Source organism: Cygnus atratus, chromosome 23 (genome assembly GCF_013377495.2).
Source record: "Cygnus atratus isolate AKBS03 ecotype Queensland, Australia chromosome 23, CAtr_DNAZoo_HiC_assembly, whole genome shotgun sequence".
NCBI classification, from domain to species: Eukaryota; Metazoa; Chordata; class Aves; order Anseriformes; family Anatidae; genus Cygnus; species Cygnus atratus.
This window is the reverse complement of record NC_066384.1, coordinates 3,925,922-3,953,233: the sequence shown is the minus strand read 5'-3', so window position 1 is coordinate 3,953,233 and position 27,312 is coordinate 3,925,922. Positions and strand designations below refer to the sequence as shown.

Sequence of the window (27,312 nt, the reverse complement as noted above, 5' to 3'; positions counted from 1 at the left end):
ACGAGGCCCTAGCACCCAGAGATGCTAAAAACAAACACGAAGAGCATCACTCCCCATCGCAGCCTTATAAGTAAAACTCTATAAGCAGAAGAAAAGTAAATGCCAGTTGATTTCCTCCAACAAAGGAACAATAGTTCATACACGCACCCGACCTGTTGCAAACAACAGGCTAACTTGTGTTCCCTGGGGCTGCCGTGTACATCTCAAATGTTGCAACACCTTGTTCCTTCCTCCCAAATCTCCCAAAAAAGACAGACACCTACTGCGCTGACAGGGCTTCAACTCCTCTCCTCCTAGCAGCGTTGCTCTGTCTTCGAGAGCATACCATCAGAAAGCCTACTTGACTCTGCTCTCAATCCTTGTAGGTAAATTTAACCACGCGTGCCTCCCAGAAAAGAGCAGTCCAGGCTGAAATACAGCGAAGTGCTGATCGATCCAAGAGCTGGAGCGAGGAGCGGAGGTGCAGCACGGCTCCTCTGCACGCCGCTGTCAGGAGGGATGGCAAAGCCGAGAGGAAGCGATGGCTGCTCACTTGCAAAAGCACTTGAGGGTAAGTAAGGAAATACCACGCTCCGACTGCAAAAGGCTGGAGAGTCTTCTCTGGACTGATACATGGGAAATCCTTTCAATAGGAAACCACAGGAGTAGATTACTGTGATTACACTTCAAAAGCAAAGGCCCTGCCACAGAGAGACATAATTGAGAGAAAGTGTCGCTCCTTGATCACTGAAGTCCAGACCCCCTGCTTACACCTCCTTGCATTCATAGGAATTGCTTCTATTCTCCCTTCAATCTCGGTATCTCTGCTGTTTTCTAACACTGTTAAGTACCAAAACTTGGCAAAACACAGCCCTGTCACCAGTCAAACTTTAAAAAGTGAAGTTGGTTGGTACGGCGTTGAATGAAAGCAACCGAAAGCCAGCGCTCCAGAGAAACTGCTGAGTTCTCAAGGAAATTTAAGATATTTCTAGCCTAAGAGCTTGTAACAGCAAGCCCAAAGCAAGCTTAAATGGCCGAGTTCAAAAGCTCTCCAGATCAGTATGTGCCATGTAAAGCACGTCAGACCCCCACCATGAAGCAGCACCGTGAGAAGCAGCTAAAAACCAGCGGCAGAGCCTCCTGGCTGGGCGAGCAGGGCAAAAAGCTTTACAACAAAAACCAGCCCCGAGCGGAGAAAAACTGACAGCCAGCAGTCCTGCTTCCCCGCCGCACGAGCGGACAGGTACAGCTTTCTAAAAAGGTAAATAACAAAATAAAGAAAAGAAGCGCTAAGTGGACAATAAGATTTCACAAATAATTCTTAGATTTTGTCCTGCAGAAGAAGAGTTTGGCCTCTCCAAAAAACAGTTTGCTGAAATTGGAGGGGACTTGCTTAATGGCCCCAGCAGGAAAATGAGTAAAGAAAAGAGGCAAATCCCACTTGGGAAGCAAGAGCCAAACCCTCCACAGCCGTACAGAAAAGTGTAATTCTGACCTTCCCCATCACCTTATTACATATTTGGACTTTATTAGGCCAGGGGAAGAAAAGGGAGGAGAGCTCTTTACTGAGCTCTCCAGTTTCAAATCAGCGTCATTCGGCTATTGGCAAACAGAGGTATTGGCCACAACTGGTTTCCTCAGCTGCCCCCAAAAAACTAAAAATAAAAAGGAAAAAAAAAAAAAAAAAATCAAAAAAGCACTAAGCTCTCACCTTGGATCCAAAATCTTTTCCTGAGCAGATTTGTTGTCCGTTTTTTGCGATAAAAAACAATAAAAAGCATTCCTGGCTGTTTAACCGAGAGAAGCCCTAATTGATTCCCACAGTAATTAACCTGCATTTTACCTCGGAGAGTGGTAGTTAAGGAAGTCGGCACTGCTATTTATAACTCATCTCAAATTGAGGGCAGACTGCCTAAAATCTAACACATCCCAGCTGTACTCCTGTTTGAACTGGGGCCAAGGGAATTTTTTAAAGCAATCTTGGCACTGAATGAATGACACCAACAGTATGAGCGCGCGTGTGGTTGTGTTGTGGTGACGTAGCAGCGGAGGTGGATGGAGGGGGGGGGCCGATCGCTGTAATCCCTCTCCCGAGCGCTCTCGCCACGCGCGCGGGCCCCGGCCCCAAAGCGCGCCGGAGACGCCCACCGAGAGCCAAACACAGGAAACCCGTCTTTTCCTGTGGAACGCCTTGAAGTGAGAAGCACATGGCTAATCTGCATAAAAGCAAAGCCACGCCACCCCTGCCAGGAAGGTTAGTGCTCGTAATCTCTGGCCACGGAGCTGGCTGCCTGCAAGGACTTGGACCCGCGCCTGATAACCCAGAAAGAGCCGAGAACAGATGGGCAAGGACCCCGGCAGAAACAGCGCGGCGCACGTGACTCGCCACATGGCCCCGCGAGCACAAACTATTGTTTGGCTGCTGAGCGCCGGTACAAAGAGCCCGCCGGGTCCTGCCAATTCAGCACGAGGCCGCAGCTGCTCCCGGGCCACCCCCGGGCCGCTCGGGGGGACAGGGACCGCCGGATCCCGAGGGCTGAGCTGAGAAGATGCTGAGCAGCGCTGACACCGGTTAACGCCGTCCTGTGAGCACACGGAATGAGCTGGTCACCTCCCCCAGGTCGAATCCGGATGGGACCTTATGGAAATGAAGAGGTCTTGGAAGAAGAGCGCGCTCTTTCCTCGTGTCTCCAACCCCTTGTTGCCCAAAGACGAGGACAAGTAGTCACCACAGGCAGTGAAGTTACAAAGCGGATTCCCACGTCGGCTATAAAAAACGGTGTGAGTGATGGACAATGCTGGGAAAGGGGAATCGTTTTCCGTACGTATCAGTCAATTGGCATCACATTCATATTGGATTTAAACCAAGCAAAAGAATAAAACCACCTGTGCTCCCCAAACCGTTCTGTGACACGTCTATCAAAATCGATCAGCTATATAAGCCCGTAGAAAACCGTAGAAAAAGTTGAAAAGCAGCAACAGAGCATTAGCCTAACTGACTGCTAACACCTACAGCAGCTCAGGGAAGAGACCTGGGTCCAGATTCAGCAGCTATGCCAAGGAAGGCCAGAGAACCTCCACCTGAGAGTCCCTGGCCAACGGTGAATCGCTCGGGAAAAACTTCTGAGCTGCTGAGAGGACTTATCAACTGACCATTATTTCCAAAAAGCGACCCAAATCAAAAGGAAGAGGCCACACCAAACTTTGGCATTTCCAGTACGTTCCACATCCTGCGGAGCTGCCCAGGGCTCCACCTGCTGTAAAACACCAACACCGGTAAGGCCACGGAGGTCCCAGCTCCAGCACCCTCAGCACGCATCCAGGGACGAGGGATTTAACCTCCTGCTGCTGAGCCCTCCCCGTAAACTAAACCTCTGCCATATTTTAAAGTTCAACAGGTACAATTAGAGTTACACTACGTGCAGCATCGAGACAAACACAGTTTTTGGCACACTCACCAGCGTTAAGCTGTGTCAGGTGTGATGGTACCGGCACAGAAAGCACGGGTGCTTGTGAACAAGCGTGGAACCCATCTCCACACGGCAGTGGGGTGGGCAGAGGCAACAGAGCCAAGGGAAGGACATCCAACGGGCAACACAAGATGCTTCACAAACCCTTTCAGCCACAGTTCACTCTCCTGCCCTTGGTTTGCACTTCACTCACTTCTGTGCCTACCTGTAGCCTCTGAAACTCCATGCACAAGTGATTCAAATCCCTCCGTACCAGCCTAGAGTTCAGGCCGAGGCAGGAGCACCAACTACCAAGAGGCCTCGTTCGCGAGCAAACACGGCTCATCTTCCAGCGAGGAACACTTTCAGTTGATCTATTTAAGGTCTAAGTGGCTGCGCTAAGGTCAATACCCCAGCCCCAACTCGCTACCCTTTATAGCTTCCTGACGGGCCGGTGCACTGGGTCACGCTTCATTACCTCTCTCCCTGTGGTGCCCTGTTTTTAAAGAGAGATGGAAGAGGCCGAGGTGAAATTAAACATTAAGATAACAAGAAAAATCCTCCTGTAGTAGCTGAAGATGTCCCCAAAAGACAAAAAGACCTAGAAAACCCCACGGCGAACACTAAACTAACATGGATCGCGTGTCCCATCAGCATAGTTAAAACGAGCATACTTTACTCAGAAAAGTCACAGAAATGCGTACTTCTTGTAGTTTTCCCCTCCCTTTTTAAAACTTAGAGAACTTCACCAGCTTCCTTCAGTCCCTCAGTGTCACCAGGGAAGCGCACAGCCCACGCTGGTACCGCTCAGCACCCAGCAGTTATCCTCCTCACCCATCCTCCAGGGCAGCACCCATCACTTTGGGGAATGAGCGGCCCATGGGAGACCAAAGCCAGCACCCCTGAGGGGCACAAGTAGGCTCCTGCAAGCACCAGGCTGGAAACAGCACTGAAAGGCCCCGTGTCACCCCCACGGCGACAGTCAGCTCTGCTTCGAGGTCCCTGTGCCTTGTCCTCCCCACAGCACCCTACACCTCGTGGGCAATGCCATGGGGCATGTGCCAGAGATACCAAAACCCGACTTCTGGACAAAACCCGACTTCTGGAACACAGCACGGGACTGGTTTCAGGGTTACAAACACTCATCCCCCTTGGAAACTTGAGAGAGAAAGCCATTCTTATGTGAGCTACAGAAAAATAAATCACCACCGCCCCCCAAAACCAAGAATCTAACTTAGATTCGAGCACATTAACCGAGGGGCAGAAAGCTCACCTTGTTATCAATGTCTGATGCAAATTCCCTGATCGGTTGCTAAAATAACTGACCTCTGCTCAATAGTTTCAGTTCTACGAGTAGAGGGAGCCTGGTTTTCTTCTGATTTTTTCCAGTAGGTCAGAGTTCGACCAAATACTTTCTATTCCTCTAATCTGCTAACACACAGACCTCAGAATAAGCTATAGAAATCAGCATTACACCCAAAAGGAAAACGTTTTGTAAACAACCTCCCTCACCTGCTTCTAACCAAGTTATTTGGAGCTCCTGTAGATTTAAAGCCAGCCCTGCTAAACGTTGCTCCTTTCTTTGCCTATAGATTTATTACACTCGTTCCTTTGGGGAGATTTTCTGTAAATCCATTATACTAAGTCTTACCAGTGGAAACAAAGATGAATAAGTTTTCTCCAAACAGCGATACTGCGAACTGTATCTTCCTGGCTAAACATAATTCAGTAATTACCCTATTAACATTTCTCAGCAAGAGGCCAGTCCACACATCTCGGAGGACTTTCCTAAGCACCACTTTTACTAATACTCTTCAAATTGATTAAAACTGACTGGAGTTTTGCTTGCAGGATCTATTATTACAGAACGCTTTACTCCTGAAAGAAGCAAGTCAGAAGATCCGGCCGGGAAGTGAAATGAGAGCCCCACATCAAACCCTCATCAGAAATAACCCAACAGGAGCACAGCGTTCATGCCCAAGTACAAGAGGGGATCTGAGTTTATTCTTTTTCTTCTTTTTCTTGGAAAGACAGAAGGAAGGTGCTAAGCGTGCCCCCGCTTTAAACAAAGTGCATTTGTTGATCTCATCTTTCCCTCCTAGACTGACTTTAAGCCCTCCTTAACAAATTCAACAAATCCAGCTTATCGAGGCTCTGGATTTCAGTTTCTTTCTTCAGCCCGTCACTCTCTGACACACGGCCACACAGCTTATCACACCACATTATTTAGGTATCTCTTAGGACCCTCGATGCAATATTTCAGCTGCTATCATATCTGAAGATGACATACAGCTGGTTTTCTGCAATCTTCAGGATCTACTCAAAGGCGGATGCACGCTCACGGTAACAAGACATTTTTCTAGACTTCTGTAGAGCCGTGGTACAAAGGGACCTGAAGAAGATTTACACTATAAACACAGAGGTGGGCTCAACAGGGAGAGGGGGAAACTCTGCTTTGTTTTTATGCGAAGTTAGATGCTGTCATTATGCCTTTTGCCAGCACGACACCAGTGACGGCTTGAACATCCACAGTGTATAAAGTAACACGAGGGCTGCACAGGAGCTCTGAACCGCAGGGAAGAGACGACCTGAAGTCGGCATGGTGTCCCCTTCACTGTCCCGGCTCATCCTCGCGCTCCGCAGCAGCCGAACGGCAGCGACGCGTTGTCTGCATCTGATAAGTTGGCCGGGCAATCGGCTCCTTCTGCTCTCATCTCAACTCCTTTATCAGGCACTGAAGTGGAAGCAGGAGCTGACAGCTACGTCCGTCGTTACTTGAACGTGGCAGGGGAATCTGACAAACACTATTTGCCGAATTAAGTGCAGTCTAAATTAACAAAGAATTGGGATCCTTTTGCAACAGCTGGGGACTGGGGAAGTTTTCAGACATTTCACAGGTAGTTGGAGTCAGATTACCCCATTTGCTATTTAGAGGGTCAGTGTAACTTCTAACACCTCCAGTTTTATTTTCATGCCTAAGTATAAACGGAAATTATTTCCTTCTATCCACAGAATTCGGTAACTGGCTGTCCCCTTGCTCCCAAACTCCAACTCATTTTAGAAGCACGCTATTTATCCAACTCAGCCCACGATTTCCAAAGTGTCACTGCTGACTCCTCCCAAAATCTTCACCTCAGCTCTACGGGAGACAACCCCAAGAAACATGTGATAGTTGTAACGAGGTGGTGTTCCTTTTAGGATGGAAAGAAACTTCCTTCCTGAATATTAAATCAGGCTTTAAGTTTAGCCAACCTCCTACGTCCGCTCTAATGAACTGGAAGCAAGTCAACAAAAAGACGGTTAAGTGTCTTATTACAGTGTTTTCGTTCCAGGCCTACTTACACACCAGAAGGAGCAAGCAAGCTCTTGTTGTACCACAGAAACAGGACAAGGCCAAGAGCAAGCCATGAAAAAAGCAAGAGAAGGAAGGGCAGGGATGGAAGAGCAAAGTTACGCTAAGCATCGCCCCGACTTAGGTGATCTGATTTCAATCCCGAAGAGCACAGCTGCTCCAGTTCACCAGCAAGATGCAAAATCTTTGCCCTAAACACCAGTGAAAACCTGAAAGGCTCCAGAAGTTCAGTAAATCCATTCGGACAACTGAGACCTGTGGCAAACCCCAGTCACGCAGCTAATTCTCCGTAGTGCCCGTTACCATTCAAACGGGCAGTGCTGCTCTCAGAGACGGATGTCTTTTGGTACTCAACTCCACGGACATTTGTTTTCCACAACTTGAGCCCTGAAGGAAGACCCAGTGCAAAAGAGCTCGCTACAGTTTATTTTCCGGAACAAAGTTAAATTTACCAACTCATTAAAAGCCCTTTGCACACAGAAATCCGAAGGGGCCCAGCGCACATTTAAGAGTATGACTAGGCACCTCTAGCACATCTCCTAGTTCTAAAGACACTTTCTTTTCATATGAAGACAAAACTTACACAAGCTCTAAAAAATAAAACAGAAAGACATCACATGAACTCTTCTGGAGGGGAATTCAGTTGGTTTCACACAGGCAGAAAACACCCGTCATCAAGAGGATGGGTAGCAGGCTAGAAAAGGAGCCCGTTATCAGCTTCTCCCGTTCCAAAGCAACAAAACAGGAAAGCTGCCCACTGTCCAGAAAGAAGTTATGGGTGAGCTGTCTGGAGATGGACCTTCATACACCATTTAGGGAGGGAAGGAGGAGTACAAGACTAAATTGCAGAACTAGAGATCCAGTCTCTGACTGTACTACCTTACGCAGCTTTCATCATTTTAAGCTATGCCTTAGTTCTCCATACATAAAATGGGAATAAATGTGGCACTGCAGGTTTCTACCCACTTGCGTCTGTCTGAAAGCTCCATCTGTATTTGAATATTTCAACATTTTGCAAATCTGTTTCATTCCCCTGCCCCCCCCCGGCGTAAAGGGTGGCTGAACAGACTCACTGGACAAGCAAATTCCCATGGCCACCTACCACATGGGGTTGGTAAGAGCAAACCCTATAGTTCAGGGCTCTGAAACACCCCAGGTGTCCAACGGTCTGAATTCTCCTACCGCACACAGCACCAAGATGGAGCAGGACACAGCACGCTCACGGTAAAAGCGAGGTGCAGCTGTCGGAGGCTACCTCATCTCAGCATGCAGAGCTCCATCTTGTCCAGAGCAGCTGCTTGCCTTAATAAGAGCTGCATGTCGGGGCCTGTAGTTTCTCCAAGCCACGTTTCAGGAGCACCCAGGCTCTCCCTTGCTTCTGCAGAATAACTGAATTTGTTTAAAAGCGTGTATAATGCGACATAAAGGAACGCCAGAATAATCCAAGTAATCTGAGGTTCGGAGCTCGTTGATGGAAGGGATGATCTCAGGTTAAGTTAACCCATGACCAGAAAGGAAAACGCAGTGCTCCACCAGCCATCCTCGCCTCTAAAACTGAGAGTTCAAGCTCTCAGCTCAGCCACGGACATGGCTGCTGCTCCGAGACAGGCCAGCGCCTGGTCCCAGCGCTGGTGCAACCATCTGCTAATACCTCCAGGAGCATCTCCAGGCACCACAGCCACGGGCGAGCAGCTGATACTTGCAGCACACCTCATACTGCACTAGCATTAGCCCCAGCATCATCTCGTTAGGAGCTACCTGGCACCCCTTAAGCTCTGTCCATCCCTCCCGACCTCACCCCAGTATTTTATAGGAGGGATCTGACACAGTGCAGGGTAGCAAGGCTCTGCTTTGCTAATAGGAAGAAGAAAAAGTTACTTCCCTTCTTATTACAGCAGCTGACAAATTTGGATGCTATTTTTGTGGGCTTTATTGAGCCTTCTCTTATTTTAGCCTTAAAATTCAGCCTTCAAGACTCCACTTTGGTTCCACGGAACCAAAAATATTTAAAATTGCAGTAATGACAAGTTACCATCTGCATTCACCAAGGATGTACTCGGTAACTTCGTAGCAAACAACAACCAATCTCCAGTATTTATACCCAAATGATCTATTTGCATCCCGAAAGCAGAGCTGCTGTCATGCCTATGTTGGTGAGAGGAGAGGAGGCTGGGGGAGATGAAAAGACTACGTAGGCAAGAAACGTGGAGCCGCAGCCAAGTCAGCTCCCAGACAGCAGCAAAGACACTGCGAGAGCCCTCGGCGAGCCAGCGCTGTCGCGATTCAGGTACCTTACACTTGGCAAGCCCGGCACGAATCCCAGCCCTGCAGTGGCACGAGGTCATTGTTATTAAAAAAAAAATCCACCAGCCCTATGTAGCTGATCACAGTGGTTGGGAGGCCTGGGTCTACCACCCTACGCTCGCTTCTGTCCTTGGGCTTCTACGCCCAGAAAAATCCAGCTTCTTTTAAAGCCAAACGAACACCGTGGGGAGTTGCCGAGTGAGTTAGAAAGAGCGTGCTGGCAGCTGGAGAGAAGATACAAAAATTCAGAGCTGTGCCAATGCCATGGGGGGAGGAGGAACAGCCAACGTCGCACAGTCTTCCCTGGTTTCAGGAACAGGTATAACAAGAAACTGCAAGACAACTCATATGAGAAAAGGAAGAGGAGGCATGACTGTACCTTGACAGCAGTGACAACTCCGAGCAGTTTATGGCCATGTGCAGAGCGATCAGATTTAAAGCTCCCATTAATACGCGTTCGCCATCCACTGCAGGCATCGCTGGTACTTTGACACGATGCACTTCCAATACTCTGCGCTCATCATTAAAGCCAGTAAATCTACACCCTGAAGCTCAGCAGCAAATTATATCACGATCTCCTGATACAATATGCCTAATGAGTTATTCTCCTGAGCACCCGGACCACAGATTTAGTGCCTTGCTCCGGAGAAGAGAAGGGAGGCGAGGGTTAAGGGCTGAACACAGTTGAAAGCCGATGAGGAACACTCGATTGCTCTGGGATATCTCATAGAACACTAATCACTTCATCTGATTTTAATTCCTGACACCAAATCAGCATATAGCTTTTCATAGGAAATCTTGTCCTAGATTGCAAAGTAATCAATCACAATTAACGTGGACGCAAGCTTTTGCAACGCTGCCATGCCTCGTGAACCAAACAGGAAGGCCAACGGAAGCATCTCGGAAATATTTTTAAAGTAGAGGCTGGGGGGACAATCCAGGAGAGCTCGCCAGCCACTTTGTACATCCACCAGTGGGTACTGGGAGACAAGCATCAGCCAGGCATTTTGCCTCTCCACCTAGCATTACCCAAATGAGTGCTTTTCAGACCATTTCTGTTAGGAACCCTCATCAAATCCAGGCTCAGCACACTCGCTACCTAAAGTCGTTCCCCCCCTTAAACACACCCCGTGCCAGGAGAGCCAAATTCTGCCCGGAGGCAGCCAGAACTGACATTTCCAGTGAGATGATTTTTCATAAAGCCAACGAAGAAAACTGTTCCGGGTGCAAGCCCGTGCCCAGAAATAAAGTGTGATCCAGCAGTTACAGTGTGGGGGAAAGGAAAGCCCCTCTGATAGGCAGAAAACTGCACTTCCTAGGCTCAGTGGTATATCACAATGAACTGGAAACTAGGAGATGCTTAAATGCTTCCTACCGCAATACCATCCGATTATCCCCACACGATTTAAAAAAAAAAAAAAAAAAAGCCCAACTCTGTTAAAACGCAGCGGTTGTCCTGGATCCTTTTCAGGGACTCCAAAGCACTGCGACTACAAGTCCCCTACACAACAGCAACCAAATGAGTTTGTTTAAAAAAAAAATTTTTGAAGAAAAGCCCCGCACACAGCTCCCCCAGCCCCAAGGGCAGGACTCCAGCGCTCCTTACACCGCGTGCAGCTAAAGCACAACCAAAAGGCCGTTTCGGGAACACGTGACAGTGCTCAGTGAACTGGCCTTGAATGCGAAGCCTTTTCCGGGGTGAGCAATGCCAGCTACAAAGTCAGATCCTTAACTCAGAGAGAAAAAAAAAAAATCAAGCTGCAACCAATTCCAGCGCTTCTACCATTTCAATGTATCTTCTGCATAGAGGTAAAAGCTTTTCTTCAAACCATTTCACAAGAAGTATGTTTGAGGAAAGACCACCTCTAGTCTAGCACCAGTTTAATTATTTACATACAGTTAATGAATACCAGATTCTCCTCCTAAACTTGTACAGGGTGCATAGTCCTGCAGTCATTTGGACTTTAAATCCATCATCAGACTGTTAAGAAGAATGAAACTCAAAACAAGCCTACAGAAGAATCCCATCCAGAAAAGTACAGAGCGAGCCTGTTGGGCTCTGGGACCCTGGAAGAGGTTCAGGTGGTAAAAGCAGGACACTCCAATCCTTTCGGCGCAGTCCCCAGCGAGCACAGTAATCTGGAAATAAAGGGAGACATTTTGCAATTTAACTAGCAAGCTTTTCCTCAAGGAACTGGGGGACAGAGGGAAAAGTCACACGTTTGTAAGCTGGTTATCATGTAACTTTTGCCTCCGATCCCAATACCTAAACAGACTAGAACAAGCAGAGATACTCAATTAAGATGACTTGAGTTAGACTGTTTTTCTGATGTCCAATGCTAAGGATAGCAAAGCACCGAAACAGACTGAGGAACCTGCATCGCCTTCATCGCCGTCTGCCCTGTGCTTAGGTAGCGCTGATCCTGCCCTGGAGCAGGAGAACAAGCTAGATGACCTTCTGAATCCTGATCCAGCCCCCTGCTCAGTGAGAAAACCATCGTCACCCACAAAGACAACAAAGGCAACGAACTGACAGCGAAACGCGCAGGCACCACAGACTGCTCTGCACATTCCTCACCGAAAAACATCAAAACCGGTGCCCCGAACCCAAAACAGAATGGCCGTTTTCAGCAGGTACCCTGCCTCTTCTGCTTCTCAGACCACATCCACGCTGCTGCAACCACCGCTCCGACACGGGCAACGCTGAGCACAAACCCCACGGCCGGCAATCTGAGCGCATCCCAAATCTCAGCCCCCGCTGGGGCACAGCGGGTCTCCCACCGCGATGTCTGGAGGTGTAGCTGCAGCTGTGGCCCGAGCTCAGGTTTTAAAGCATTCCTGCTCAGTTATTCACAGGCAGGCTGCCAGAGCAGTGCTGACATCAGAAGGGAAACGGTAATTTTCAGGGTTTCTCTTAGTCAAACCTGAATGAAATCTCACAAGTGAGTGCATGTGGGGGGGGGAAGTACTTGTTTAACCCAGTAATTCTCCCCAGGGGAAATTCCAGAGTCCTCCAAACTTCAAGAATTTCTCTTTGAGAAGAGTCACAGAATCTCTCGGGACGGAAAGTCACGGCTACCTTAGGCCGCGGTCTGACATCAGCGACTGGCTGCTGCCACCGAAACACTCTCTCCTCCCAGTCACATGCCAGAAAAAAAAATGTGAAAGTGTTACTCGGTCCCCTCTGGTTTGTCACAGGGCCAAAAACACCCGTGCTGACACAAAACACGGGGCCAGCCCACAGCAGAACAAGCAGCAGAGGTCTGCTCCGCACAGAGGGGATGCTGCCTGCGTTGGGGCTTCCTGCAGCTTCCCCAAAAACCACTCCCCGTGTCTAAAACGCAGCTTCTTGGGATAGTTCAGGCATATTATTAATTATCCAAGAGCAACAGGAAGTTAGTCAAGCTTAAAAAAAAAGGAAAAAAGGGAAAAAAACATTAGTAGCAATTTAATACGTCCTTGAAAGAGTTTCAATTGCTATAGGTAACTTAAAGAAACGGTGACATGCTGGTTATCGCATGAAATGCCAATAACAGTAATGGAGCGGTAGCTTTTCAGGGTTATTTACACAAACTGATTTTTCATGGAAATTTCACAGGAATTAGCGCGCATACTCTCCACCACCTCACTCCCCCATAAAGAAATTTCTTTACCATGAGTGTTTACAGAACAAAACGATCCCTTTCTTGACTTGCTCCTACCCACTTGTCCCCTTTTTCACCCTCAAAATAAGAAGAAAGAAGATTAGAAATTAGATTCTAGCTACAGCTATCATTTTACCCTGAACATACAAAACATTATTTGCTGTGAAATTCGGAAGTAGCTTTTATTGAGTTTACCTGTCATTATGTAGTATCCTTTACATTTCACTATGGAAAGCTCAGGCCTACATTGTGTAAATACTTACTGAGCTGTGACTGCAACTCAGAAATACTCCAGGAAGAACACCACGGCAAACACGGTAATGCTCTTCTTGACGTACTCCAAAAAAACTCAAAAACGCTCAAGTTGCATGACTGAACTGCTGAGTTATACGCTGAGTGCAGGTGCACAGAGGAGTAAGAACTGGGAACCCCTCCCTCATCCATATGTTAATACGTATTATCACATCTTATTAATACACTACAGGAACTGGTAAAATATGTACATGAGCTCAGCCCTGAGAGAGGCAGCTCCTCCTGTTCCAGCCCTGCTTCTTTCACTCTACGAGCCTCTGCGGACAGGCTTAGGTGCTGCTTCTCTAAGCTCTGAACTCCATTAAAAGGGTCTTAAGGATGCATTCAGCTCCAGCCATGCACTGGGGGAGGAACGATGGTCTCACACTTACAGCGCGGGATGAGCCTCACAAGACCCAGATTCCATCCTCAGCCCTGTCCCAGCCTCCGTGCCTCACCTTGGCAACTTCCCCCATCAACGTCTCGGCTGCTTCCACTGAAAAACAGTCACTGTAAGAACGCGAGACCTTACGTTCCTCCTCTACATACCAGGGCAAAACAAATGACTGCCTGAAGCCTACGGTTTCCACGGAATTTCAGCCTCAAGAAGAGTAAGCGTACACTCGACCCAGCAGAGACGACATTTAACTTATGATTGGAATTTTACTGGAATCGGTTTATAAATACAGCATGGTCTTCCTGAGCCTGCAGAAAACACGCGCGGCCTCTCGTTAGGTGACCAACTTCTCCGCTTTTCCAGCCACTAAAACGAAAAACAGAAAGTCATCATCAGCCTCCCTAATGTCACCCAGGAACAGGTGGGCAGCAGGGACCCAGACGGAACGCGTCAGTTTTGGTCCAGTGTGCCAAAGAAAACTGTTTTTTTTTCTTCCAATCCCACCTGTCACTCACTTCAGGCTGGAGGTTTATCGCTTTGGCTAACAGACATCCAGTATAGTTTTACCAGTGCACGTGCGTAACCTCCTAATAAGTTAAGGGCTGAACTGCAAATCAGCTCATGGCGGGGGGGGGCGGGGGAACTTTTGCAGGATTTCTCCCCGATAACCCTTCATTTTTCCTACCAGGTAGGAAGGGAAGATACGATTTTGCATCCTTATTGCTGCTTTATGGACCCTTCCAGAAAAGGAAGCAAGTGGCCCTAACAGCAACTTTAATACCGACCAGCTTATCCTTTTCGTTTTCCTTACGCCAGGCACTTACGCCTGCCTGCCTTCGGTTTCTGCTTTGCTGCTGCCCGAGAGTTTCAAACATTCTTGGCAGGAATTGGGCAACGGCATGCTGATGAGCTTTTCCCCAGAGCAATCCATCACACAGGAGTTGCAATTCAAAAAAGAGAAATCAAACTGACTAGACAAAGAATTTCAAATCCACCCGGTAAAAACTGGAAAGGGCATCTTTCTCTAGTATTTTAATTACGGAAGATCATGGATTCAGATTCGTAGGGCAAAAACTGGATTTCCAAGTTGGTGGCGCTCCTTTGAAAAGAGTAAAAAGAAAAATGGTGGAAAAGTCACGTATGAGGTAACAGTAAGATAAAATGAACAGCTGCACTATTTAGCCTAATTTTAGACTCCAGTTTCTCTCTGAAGGAAAGCTGCTGTGTTTTGTTTTGTTTTTTAAATAGGGTCTTCACGTTAAAACTTCTCTAAGATAATATCCATTAACCAGTGCTCTCAAATAAGACTACAGACCAAAAAAAATGATGAACACAGCAAGTTTAGGGGACCGGTAACACAGATATATAACCGCATTTGAGTCTCATGCTTCCCCCCAGTTTCTAATACCACCTAAGAACAGGGAAGAGGTTCTGCGTATCGGCTGAGCAGTCATATCAGGAAAGAGAAGTTTTAGCAGGTAGAACAACTTGAACTGGACTGATAGTTTTAGGAAACGGGCAGGCGTTCTCACCAAAAAAAAAAAAATGACCCAAAAGTCAAATGTACAACCTTCCCGAAAGCACGTCTCTGTCTTGCAACCACCACCGTGATTACAAGAGGCACCAGATGTAGAAACCCTCCCCTAGTACAGCTAGTAAATACGGACTGACAGAACATTTAATTTATACTTAGTAAAAGGCAGGTGCCAAGCATTACTAACCCCGTTTCACCGAGGGGAAAAAATAAAAAAGGACGGCACAATCACGTTTGTCCCAGGTTTCCTAGTAAAGCAGCTGGGCTAAGGGCAGGAAAACTAAGCTGCAGTTGAGCATCGGAATGGATGGATAGTGTCCCGTGTCCTAGCTCACACATATCCTGCCCAAATAACACTAGTCACCGTAAAACCAAGCATCCGGACAACGGAATTTCAGAAATCAAGGTGTTTAACAGGATCGGGCAACAACGCCTGGTCTTCCTCAGGCTACTCTAAAAAGTAAGCCTCTAAGATCGTCAGTGTCCACACCAGAATTAACTAGATTGATTCTTACAACCTAATTCAACCCTGACATTTTTCTACTTTTTCTAATGCAGAGAAAATCTAAAGTCGCCCCTTCAGAGGTGAACCCCGCACCAGAAAAAGATGCAGCACCCCCATTTTCATTGGAAAGATCTCGTGCATACTGCACCTCACAAGCAATTCAAGGCCTCCTAACATTACAATGCTAAGCAAGGAAAAACCCTGCGCTCCAAGCCAAGAGGAGCCAGGTCTCAATTGCAGATTCCAAGATATCACAGCTCATTGGCAGCACAGAGCCATTTGGTGCCAATTTAGTTTAAAAAACATATTTTCAACAACATTTTTCATGCCTCGCTTACCACTAAAGTTGAGATCTAAGTCAACAAAACATAACTATTGTATGGCAACGAGCCCAAGAGCGTTTTTTATTAGCATAAGATTTTTAAACTGACTTCTCTGAACTTACAATAGCGGCCTGGAGACGACAGTGCACCTACGGGGAGGTTATCCAACACGCCGATGTTTAATGCAATCCAAAAACATCTCCCGTTACAGGAGACGTCGTCTGCCGTAGTGAAAGCGCGTGCCACGAGAAATGCCCACCTCTTACAGGGAGGGAAGTGCTTTCTCTTGAGCAGTTTCCTTTAAGTCCCAAGACACTGGGAGAGCCAGCTTGTTATTAAGAACGGCTACACGCTCTGAAGGGAAGTGGAAACAAATGCACGACAGAGCTGTTAGTAAAATGGAAAAACTGAAAACTAAGATCCCAAGCCTGGTTTCTTACGAGTCATTCCCACAGAAAACCACAGATTTCTCATCCCACGCTCTGTAAAAGCAGGCATTCTAATCTCTTGACCCTACTCCACATTTCCCAGCTGTAAAGGTCAGCTGAAACAGACGCAAAGCCCCTATACCTCTGTCCCAGTCCCTCCAAACACAGAGCACACCTATCTTACGGGGGCTCCGGGAAGCACCGCGCTCCTGCAGCCAGCCAGCGAGCAAAGGTCCGTGAGGGCTACAGACCATCTCCATCAAGTGATTATGCTCTTGGTTTATTACAGGAAACGTTCCACCAAAACAACTTTCACGCCAGAAATTACTTCGTCTTTCTTGATGAGCGGTGTGATGAAACTCCCCTTATGGCATCATTCATAAATCCTACCACGTGCGGAGAATTAAAGGCACTTCTCCTCGCTGCGCAGTACGGCTTCCCAGCCCCAAAACCTCAGGTTAACTATCCCAAAGACTCCTGAACGGAGGAACCCCACGCTCTTCCCACATCACCTTCTCCAGGCCTGCACCAAGAGACGCCTCTCTTTGTAGTGCACGGTCAGATGAATTACATTCGCCTCTTGCTCCCCTACAATTCCTCAGAAGTTAGGGCTAAGTACCCACTCTGTTCTCCGCTGTACAAGACAAAGAAAAGACACGAGCTTTAAATCCTTCCAACTGAGGGAATTTAACAGGCCAGACACCTGAAGGAGGCTGTTATTTGGAATGGAGTATTATCATTATTAATTAACCGTTTCTCATGAGCAGCTCAGAAGACAGGTGGAAGCTTTCTGCATCCTGCTAGATGAAAGGCCTTTCTCCTTTTTACAGGAGAAAAAAGGAATTGTCAGTTTGAGTCCACTAATCCTTCATGCAAAAAGGATTTGGGGGGGGGGGGGTTGGTTTGGCTTTCAGGGTGGGAGAGTTGCTGGTTTACTTTTTATACGCTATTTGTACTATCTGAAGTTAAACTAATCCTCAGAACAGCTATTCATTAATAATTCCAATTAATGAGACTAGTTTCTCAGATATTGATATACAATGTATCAACAGCTCCCAGAATCAAGTCAATTTCACTTTCCGGGACAAAAACACAATCCAAAGACATCTCCCATTGTACCAGCACGCTGTCAGAAGTACGCTTTTGTCAGACACGCAGCCTACTAAAACCCCTGCTTGAAAAGTTCAGACATCGTATTTTAGCAGACATTTTATCTAGACTTAAATTCGTCAGGATACAGAAAGTCCCTTCAAATAACCACCCTAGCATCCGTGACATTTGTCCGAGGTTCCTCTACGCCTGCATCGCACGTGTGCACGAACATATTCCCGAGGACCTGAAATCTCCGCTCGGCACAGCCGAAAGCTCACCACCAGCTGCCATCGGGCAGTTCGATGACCACAGAGATAAGATCCACTCTCTCAGACAGCACCGCTCCAGTCCGACAGAAAAGGCGGTTGAGTAACTCAAGATGCTGAAGGAGGCTGCCTTCAGCAATCAGGGAACAAAAATTAAGCAGTTTTCAGACTGACACAAGAGAAGTACCGAGCAAGAAGGGAAACTCTGGAGACTGCATGTCACACTACGTGGTATCAAATGTCTCTGACCCAGGGCCTGAAGTTAGAGAAAAGTACACAGAAAGAAAAGGGAAGTCTGTCAGTCCTGCACGAGGCCATGACAGGCCCTGGGGATGCACGTTTAAACACAGAGAGTAACCTCGTTTTAATCAAAGTTTCTAGGTACTATAGACCAGCATCTCCTTTCCCTGTATCTAAAATATGTGATGTATACACCATACTGCTTTCTCCTCTGTACTTTTTCTGGCCCTCCATATTTCCAGCAATCAAGTAATTCTACGCATACAGCAATAATTTTAATTTTCAGGCTTGTTTTTCCTATTTATATTCCTCTGCAAAGCAAAGAGTTGTGACGCTGTTGAGCCTGACCACAGCAAGGACCTGAACGCCCGTCATATCTCCCTCTAAATGTAAGGGAGGGACAGGCACTGTCAGTGCTTGGTCAAAGAAAGTCAAAATGTGCCCCGATATGTACGGTTAGAACCCTCGGCCTGTCCTCTGTTAAAGCTCCCGACTGAATGTAAATTGGTAATTGACCATTTCCAGAGCTTCCACCACAAGTTTGGTTCTGATTGCGTTGTTGGGTGTGTTTTTCTTTTTTTGCCCATTTTCTTCCTTTATTAAGGCTGCAATACACCCTAGAAACCCCCACACCTCTATCTCAAAGAACCCTAACAGCCCCGGTTTTGAAAAGGGCCAAAATTAGCCAGGAACAAAATGCATCCTCAGATCCATCAAAGAAATCATTTATACCAAAAGGAAAGTCGCATAACCAAAATAAACAGCGAGCCCATTGTGCAGAGAAGCCCTGCCACCGTTCTGACAACACAGACTCTATTCCAGGCCGCATAAAACATCACAAGCAAAATAAACCCAAGGTACAAACAAAATGCCATCGCCTCCTCTTTTGTTTCGGGCACAATGCAACAAGGGCAGGCTGTCTGGGGCTCCCGCGGACGCGGGGCTGCCACCGAACCTCCTCAAGGTCACGGCCAATTTCGGCTGGGGGGGGGGGGGGGGGATGGTGGGTGGGGGGGGGGGGGGACGACGAGGAAGGCAGCGGGCGGCAGGGCCGCTTTGGGTCCAGGCTGGCAGAAAAGCCGAGTGTAAAAGTTTATGAGCTCATCAGGATTGTTGTACCATTACATCAGAGGCAATTATAAATGGCCAAGAGCAGGAGATGGGGAGCCAATCAGATCACAGATAGGATGTCAACCTAAGACCAACTGTCTCCTGGCTTTGACAGAAGGATTTTACCTCCATAATTCAAATCCCAAACCAAAGCGATCTGCACTCGCTACTCCCATCGCCGAGCTGTTTACCACCGCTCCCAGCCGCCGGCCCGCCCGGCCTCCGGGCCTCCCGCGGGGAAACGCGGCTCCGACGAACCGGGCCGAGCCCCGGCGACCCCGGCAGGCCCTCGGCGACCCCCGGCACATGGGCTCGGCCCCCCGGGAGGGGAACCGGGGCCGCGGGGCCGGGCCGGCGGCGCTGCCGGGGCCCCGCGTTGGCCCACGCGGGCCGCCCGCGAGCCCGGCCCCGGTTGCCGCCGCCGGGCCGAGCCTGCCGGGGGGCGACCGCCGGACCCCCCCCCACACCGGGAGCCCCCCGGAGCCCCCCCCCCGGGGCAGCCCGCGGGACGGCGGCGGTTCCCCGGGAGCCTCGCACAAAGGCTGGGGAGGGAGGAAGGGAAGGCAGCGAGGCAGCCATTTTAGAGCGAGCCAGCAAAGCACAGACAATGGCAGCTCCCCAGCAGCGCCGGCCCGCCGGGGGGGGACCCGCGGGACAAGCACCGGCCCCCCAACACCCCGGGACCCCCTTCCCCAGCCGCCCCCGGCCCCTCCGGCCCCCCGGGGTCCCCCCGTGTCCCCCCACCTCCCCCCCCCCCCCCCCCCACGACGGCCCCGCCGTTACCTGCTGGCTCCTGCCGAGGCTCTGCCCGCTGCCGCTGCTGCTCCCGGGGCTCATGGGCGCGTGGTGGCTCCTCGGCGGGGCTCCTCCGGCCGCGGCCCAGCCCTGGCTGTTGCCCCCGCCGTACTGCGAGACCATATCCGCGGCTGCCGGGCCTTTGGCGGCTGCTGCTGCTGCTGCTGCTGCGGCCGCTGCCGCTCCCCCGTCCTGCGGCCCGCCGCTATAGTCGCCCCCGGGGTACCCCTGGTAGCCGCGGGCGGAGCTGGGGGAGGTGAGGAGCTGGTTGAGGGTGGGGGTGGCGGTGGGCTGCGGGGTGGCGCCCCCTCCTCCTGCTCCGCCGCCGGCCGCCGAGGGCCCCATGACCCCGAAGCGCTGCTGCTGGAAGGCGGCGGCGGCGGGGGACTTAGCACCGGCGGAGCTCTGAGCGCTGCCCCGGGGGGAGCTCAGGGCGTAGGCCTGGGGGGGAGGCGGGTAGGAAGCGGCGCTGCGGCCGGCCGCGTAGTAGGAGTTGTACTGGTGGTTGGCGAAGCCGTGCTCGGCGCCGCCGTGCGAGTTCTGGGGAGGGGGCGGCCCCGCGGGGGCTCCGGTCGGCCCCGGGTAGGGCTGCTCCAGGCCCCCGCTCTGCAGCGCTGCCATGCCAGGGCTTTGTTGTCCGCCATGTTGGTGGAAGGCAGCGGCGGCGGCGGCCGCAGCAGCGGCGGCGGCGGCGGCCTGGGCGCCCCGGCCGTAGGGCTGCCCGAAGCCGTAGGCTGGCGGGGGCAAGGCGGCCGGGTGGGAAGGGGGAGGCTGCTGCTGCTGCTGCGGCGGCTGCTGCTGCTGCGGCGCCCCCACCCCGTCGCTGCTGCCGCCGCCGCCACCGGGCGGCTCCGGGAGGTTATTGTTCAGGGTGGCGGCGGCAGCGGCGGGCCTGGGGCCCGGGTTCCCGTTCGAGCTCTTCAGGTCGGCCTCGGCCCCTGCGCCCCCTCCGTTGCTCTCGGCCCCGTCCTGCAGCTCCTTCCCCGGGGGGCCCTCGCTCTCCGCCTGCTTCTCGCCGCCGCCGCGCTCCGCCGCCGCCGCCTCGCCCCCCGCCTCCTCCGGGGGACAATCCCGCTGCTGCTGCTGCGCCTCCGCTTTCTTCAGCTCGGCTGGAGCCGGGGCGCCCAGGCTGCTGGCGGCGGCGGGGGCGACCTGAGCAGCCATGATCCCCCCTCCCCACCCAGCCGCCCCCCCCGGGCCGGTCCCGGTCCCGGTCCCGGTCCCCCCCCCCCCCCCCCCGAGCTGCTCCCTGCCTGGCCGGCCGGCGTGAGGCCTCGCTGCTCTGCTGCTCCCCGCTCAGGCGGCGGCGGGCTCTTCAGGGCAGCGGGGGCTCATTCCCCCCCGGCCTGCTCGGCGAGGCGGGGAGGGCTCCGCTGGGCTGGGCTTCCCGGGGCCTGGCCCCGCTGTACCTCCTCGGTTGCAGCCGGCGGAGAAAGGGGAGGAGGAGGAGGGGGGTGGGGGGGGGAAGAAGAAGGAGGAGGAGGGGTGTTGGGGGGGGGGGGGGGGGTGAGACCCGGGACGAGGGGCTCGAGGAGCGGGAGGGAGGGAGGGGGGCAGCGGCGGGCGGGCGGGAGCCGTGCCCGGAGCCGGGCCGAGCGGCGGCGGGGCCGGGCTGGGCGAGCAGCTCCCGGCTGGGGCGCGCCGAGCGGGGCTCACTCCGGCACGAGGCTCAGCGCTGCCATTTTACCCAGCGCCGCGGCCGCCTGCCAAACCCGGAGCGGAACGCGGCGCGGCCCGGACGGGAGCCTCCTCCTCCTCCTCCCTCCTCCTCCTCCTCCTCCCTCCTGCTCGCTCTCTCTCTCTCCCCCCCCCCCCCCCTCCCCTCCCATCACAAAGGAGGAGCGGGGCCGGCCCCGGCCGCTCGCGGCTCGGCGCGGCGGAGCTGCCGCTCGCAAAACCCGCGGTGGATTTCGCGGAGTTGAGAGCGGGGGGAGAAGGGGGCGCTGAGGCGGGATGGGATGAAACGGGTTGGGCTGAACCGAGCGAGGCTGAAACGGGTTGGGCTAAACAGGGCTGAGCTAAACCGGGCCGGGCTGAACCAAGCTGGGCTGATCCAGGCTGAACTGAACCGGGCCAGGCTGAACTGGGCTGAGCTGAACTGAACTGGGCTGAACCGGGCCGGGCTGAACTGAGCTGGGCTGATCTGGGCTGAACTGAAGCGGGCCAGGCTGAAATGGGCTGAGCTGAACTGAACCCAGTTGGGCTGAGCTGGGCCAGGATGAACCAAGCTGGGCCGAACCAAGCTGGGCTGAACCAGAACCAAGAAGCGAGCGAATCGCCTGGAGAGCCAAGAGAACTGGGGCAGGGGGAAGCCCCCCAGCCTCAGCTGGGCTTGTCCCGCTCCAGTCGGAGGCCCTGCTCAGGAGGCAGCCTCCCTTACCTTGCCGGGGCGGTGAGGCCGTGGTTCCCACCATCAGGAGGCCGCCAGCCCACCTCCTGGGGAGAGCAGGGAGGGCGCATGGCTGCGTCACTCGACGCCAACTCGGGGGGTTTCGGCAGGGAAGACAGCCCATGGGTTAACGAAGCGCCTCTTCTCTCTCCCTAGAAATTCCATTTAGAATTAGCCTTTGCAAACTATTAAGGATTGTCATTTCCTCTCCGCTGGTTGTGTCCCTCTGGGAAAAAAAAAAAAAACAAAAAAACAAGAGTTGGCAGCGCGCCATGACAATAACTGCACACACGGACATCCAAGAAAGTCCGGTTCCCGCTCCTGCCAAAGTGACAGCAGTGGGCAGTGAACCAGGAACTCCCTCGGGGTGGCTGAATGGGGACAACCACAACCACCTGAACGTGTCTAGACACAACACGTTGAGCAATGGGACGGGATGCTCCCGCCGTCTCAAAGGATAACGAGGTGCTGGAGCTCCCCAACTGTCCAAAGGTGAGCCAAATTAGGCCACGTTCTTCTGCAACCACTTCAGGCCCAGCTTCCCACCTCCTCCATCCCCGCAGCCTTTCTCACAGCAGGAAGAAGGGAGGGAAGAAATGTACCTGGAGCTCGGTCCTGGACACGGCCTGTCCTGTTCCAGCGGGTCCTGTGGTTGCAATTTTTACTTCAGCTTGTACAGGTCTGTGGCAAAGAAACAAAAATATGAGTTATTCAGATTATAAACACAAGCTTCTAGAAATTAGGAAACAGTTGCCCAATAAAAATGGCAGTTGTACAGTTCAGCTCTCGGCCTGTACTGGATCAGGACAGCTGGGCGGGAAGGTGTCTCCTCCAGCATAGCGAAGTATTTGGAAAAGCCAAGTGGAAGTCAACACAACTTCACGGAGAGAAAACACCAGAAAACAACGGGTAAGGAGTCAAAGGAAGCTTCTGAGATGCAGACTTCCATTTTAGACCACGTTGAAACAAAAAAAAGGGGCAGAAGTAACCTTGATTACCAGAGGTAGTGATGAAGGCATGAAGCTTGGCCCAAGCCTAACAATCAGCAGGCCGCACCATGAGAAATCCCATTTTAACACCACTGAGGACAGTGGGGAAAACTGGGTCCGCAGCAAGAGGCAAGCCAAGGCACAGAAGGACAGAATCACTGCCAGTGTTCCAGGCCTGTTAGGGATGAAGTGAAGATTTCAGTGTCTATTGCTGTCAACTCAACCCTCACCCTCACTGTAAAACTTATATAAAATATTTATTATCCAGAAAGCAGGTGGCAGAACAAAAGGGTTTATTCCAAAGCTGAAAGTGGGAGGGGAGTCTGGATGGGGCAATAAATAGCAAAATTTTAAATCTAGAGCAGTAAACTGCCCCGCAGGCTCCTGGACAAAGCCTTTTGCCACTTTACAGTCTTTACAGTTGACTGTGCATCCTGGAGCAGATTCCCTCACAGACTGGTTAGTCGGTGTTTCTCCACAGCAGTAAATAAACTATTAGAAAGCAAAGGGTAATAAATGATGGCATCTGTATTGTGATAGTACTTAAAGGCCTTCGTGAAGTTTGGAGCCTCAGCACAGTGCTAGAATCTCCCAGGTGAGGTCCTATGGCTTTACCGGGACCATGCAGCAGAACTGCCGAGGTACTCTTCTTCAGAAGAGTCTGAAAACTGGGGAAAATGCTAGAACGAAAAGTTGATCTACGTGCTGTCTTTGGAGGAGCCTTTGTTACTTGATCAAACCCTGCATTCTAGAAAAAGCAAAGAAGCAGAGGGAAAAAATCCTTCAGCACATCAGGCCAGACTCCCACAGGGGAGGCCCTGTGGCTTTATTAATGCCTGTGGTGGGCTCTAGTGGACCACAGCACCAAAATACTCTTGTTTAGATGTTTTGTTTACTATAAGAAAAAACAAACTGGAGGCAATTCTGCCATTTAGCTCCAGATCAGTCTTGAGCAACGATCTCCTCAACTCCAAAGCTACAGTCTGCTTCGGGAGGCAAAGCCCTGCTGTCCAGCTGAGCCCCACCACAAGTTCACTGGCTGCAGATCAGGAGCTTCAGTTTCAGCCCAGGTGCACCCAAAGACTCCACACTCCGAGATACTCCACGTGTGTCAGGCTTTTGGAATCTTCTTCAAAGAGTGCTAGGGCAGACTATGAAACCTGGTGTTGACTGTAATGTGAAAAGCAGGCTGGATTCCCCAGCCACCCACACAATAAGGAGACACTCACTTTACCAAATGTTTGTGAAAGCTGAAGCAGATTTTGGAATATGCCTCATCAATGAGGCCTTGGCACTTTACTAAATACTGAGGCATTCAATGAAATTCCAGCCATGGGGTTTGGAAGGCAGATGACGGAACAGTTCTTAACAACATTTCCATCTAAGAGCTGAAAATCCTCCCTCCGCTCATGCCATCCCGTGTTGGAACTACCCAGCTCTGCAGAACTGGACAAGACTTTGCAACACGTCAATGCTCTTCTCAGCCCAAGCGATCGCTGCTGAGCAGCGTGCGGCAGTCGGTCGTCTCTCCCCCATCTCCCGAAGTGCTGAGCACGCTTTCCTCCACGACAGGCTCAGCCCCTAGCTGCTCAGATAGGCTGGGGAGCCAGCTCGGCGCTCTCACATGGCAGCGCAGGCCACCACCGCTAGGCTGGCTCCTCCTGAGCTGAGCGGAGTCTCCTTCATGGAGGTGGCCATGCCATTTAACCCAGCACTAAGGCAGGGTAGGAAACCTGGTGTAGATTAGAGTACTAGAAACAGGAGTAGCGTCTCCCCCATGAGAAAAAAAAGGCTCTGCCAACTGTGCGATGGCAAATATGGACTGAATCGTTGACATGGAAACCGGACTAAAGTCAGCCGCGCTCCCTCACGCTCGCACACACACAAGTTATCATTATCCCCAGCCTTTCAACTTGCTACAAACATGGACTGGATTATTACTTCGGGAATTGGGCAGAGTTTCTCTAATAAAGTATCGAGCAGCTCAACCACGCTCGAATGAAACACGCTGAGAAGCAATTAACGTAGTTGGGTGAAGAAGGATGCTCTTCCATTTTCCTGAAAGGCACAGTGTGCTGAGATATGCAGACTGGACCCAAGAACAAGAGACCCATCTATTATAATTCACGGAGTACGCCGCAAAATATGGAATGGAATAAGGAAAGGTTATCGACAGTCCCTCAGCTTATCTGAGAGTAGTTTTGCTAAAGAAAATTACATTTCCTGCAAATGCGTTTGTATTTGTCCAGCCCATTCTTTCCAGTCTTTTAGCCACTATCATATCTAGGTTAAGCACTCTCATCGCAGCTTCATAACCACTAAGATTAACACTATTTGAATTATTTGTTTGCTGCGAGTGGCTAATGTGCTGGGGCATTGTACGAGACAATGCTTATTTATCCTCTTAAAAATATGTCAAGATACTGTATAATCTCCCTCTCCAGGGCTGACACAATGGCACAGGGGCGCGCAGCGAGAGAGCTCTACGCTGCAAACTGAAGTGGAGTTTCAGCAGAAGGTAACTCCGCCAGCTCGCAGCAGCACAGCTCAAAGGCAGGAGCGGATTGCACGCGGCATGTGCTGCGTTCCCACCGAGCTGGCACGAAAAAGGGCACGGAGGGAAGGGAGCGAGCCCCTGCCTCCGCCGCGCCGCTAGAGCCGGGCGCTAGCATCCGACAGAGCGCTGCAAAACTTTGGATGCGTATGGAGGGAGGAAAGCGGAGCGGGGCTGGCTGGAGGAAATGCATGATTTTTGCGGCCCTCGCCAGGAGGAGGAAAAAGCGAAGCGGAGTCGGAGCGGAAGGGAAGCGGCGCGGAGCCCGCAGCGCGTCCTGCTCTCGGGTCCAGGCTGCGGAGCCGGAGCAAGTTTGTGTGCACACGTGGGCGGGGGGGGAAGAGGGGAGAGCAGCTCTCCCCCAGCATTAAAAACAAAAAGAGTGGAAGTGGAATGTATAAATTCCAGGGGGAATTCACTGATGTTCTGAACACGGTCCCTGCGAGGAGGAAAACAAGTTGAAGGTGCAACAGCATTAATTTTCTAGAGGTGGCTGTGCACACCATGCCCCACAGCCGCCCTCAGACAGCAGCTCTCTGGTGCTGAGCGCTCTCCGAGAAGGAAGAGTAAATCTACTTAAAAAAAAAAAAAAAAAAAAAAAGGGCGAAAAATAAAACAAAACGCGGAGCGGAGTTTGTAAAAACCCCTGCACTGGATCAGGAGCCAACCGTCTAATTTCTCCTGAATCCCACCAGATTTGGGACCTGTCGGGTGGGCTTGCAGAGCAGCCACATCAGGCTGCAAACCCCGCTTGGAAGAGTTAAAAAGCCTTTCAAAGCTGCGAAAAGAGACAGACCTCAACTCTGGGCCTCGATTTTCCCACTGAAGCAAAACTATTATTCTGTTTAAGTACTTGGGAACTGGCAATAGCGTGCAGGGAGGCGAAACCAGCAGAGAGTTCGCCAGCACGCAGAAAGCTGCCGACTCCGAGCAAGTCTGTCCCTCTGTGTTTCTCCCACCCTCTGCTGCTCTTTTCAGTGGAGTGAAAAAAAAAAAAAAAAATCACTCCCGTGCAATTCTGCCCTCTGAAAGTGTATTTTTAGCCAAGTTGGAGTTCAGGAGTCACGAATAGGGCAGGGGGAGTGCTGCTGGAGAGCCAGGGGCCGAGAAAGGAGGGTTTTCACCCTTTTCATGAAGCTCTTGCACTGCCATTTTACCGAGGCAGGGAGGCAGCGAGCAGGCGAGGGAGGCAGCGCGACAGCCAGCGCTCGCAGAGAAGTTTCTCACAGCAACTGCGGGCTGGATCTGGAACGGAGCCTTTTGTTCACAGCAAGTTGAGCAGGAGAGAGAGTTGAGTCTGCTGAAAAAGAAAGAGGAGAAATAAAATGGAGGGGAGGAGGAGGAGGAGAGGAGACGTAGGTCGTGCCGAGCTGTTAAGCGCGAAAGGGGAAAAGCAGCGAGCTTGGTTATTCTCTGCAGCGCTGCATTTATTTAGAAAGTTGGTGTCGTAGCCTCAGGCACAAATCCCTTGTTAAATGCATGGGAACGAGTGAGAGACCCAAGGACAAGCATTACTATACAGGAAGTGGAATTTTCCTAGGGGTTCACATCCTTCGGTGCTCTTTTTGCCAAGATTTTATCCCCTTGCTCGATGAAGGGTGCCTCCTAGAGACACCAGGAAAAAGGCCTGAAAGTGACACGAGGTGCACTGTAGGTCTGGCTAAACTAAAT

At 51.2% G+C, this 27,312-nt stretch overlaps 1 protein-coding gene across 2 annotated transcripts in view; it reads right to left on the bottom strand.

The window, feature by feature from the left end:
* ARID1A (AT-rich interaction domain 1A) overlaps nucleotides 1-20,873 on the bottom strand; it is a 60,810-nt gene extending 39,937 nt beyond the window's left edge. Inside the window, exon 1 of one of the 2 annotated variants that reach the window (XM_035562309.2) lies at nucleotides 19,698-20,873. In XM_035562309.2, the coding sequence (XP_035418202.1) occupies nucleotides 19,698-20,873 (1,176 nt within the window). The remainder of the gene's footprint in view (nucleotides 1-19,697) is intronic. The other variant, XM_050715202.1, reaches the window with a different exon arrangement.
* Between the last annotated feature and the right edge of the window lie 6,439 nt (nucleotides 20,874-27,312).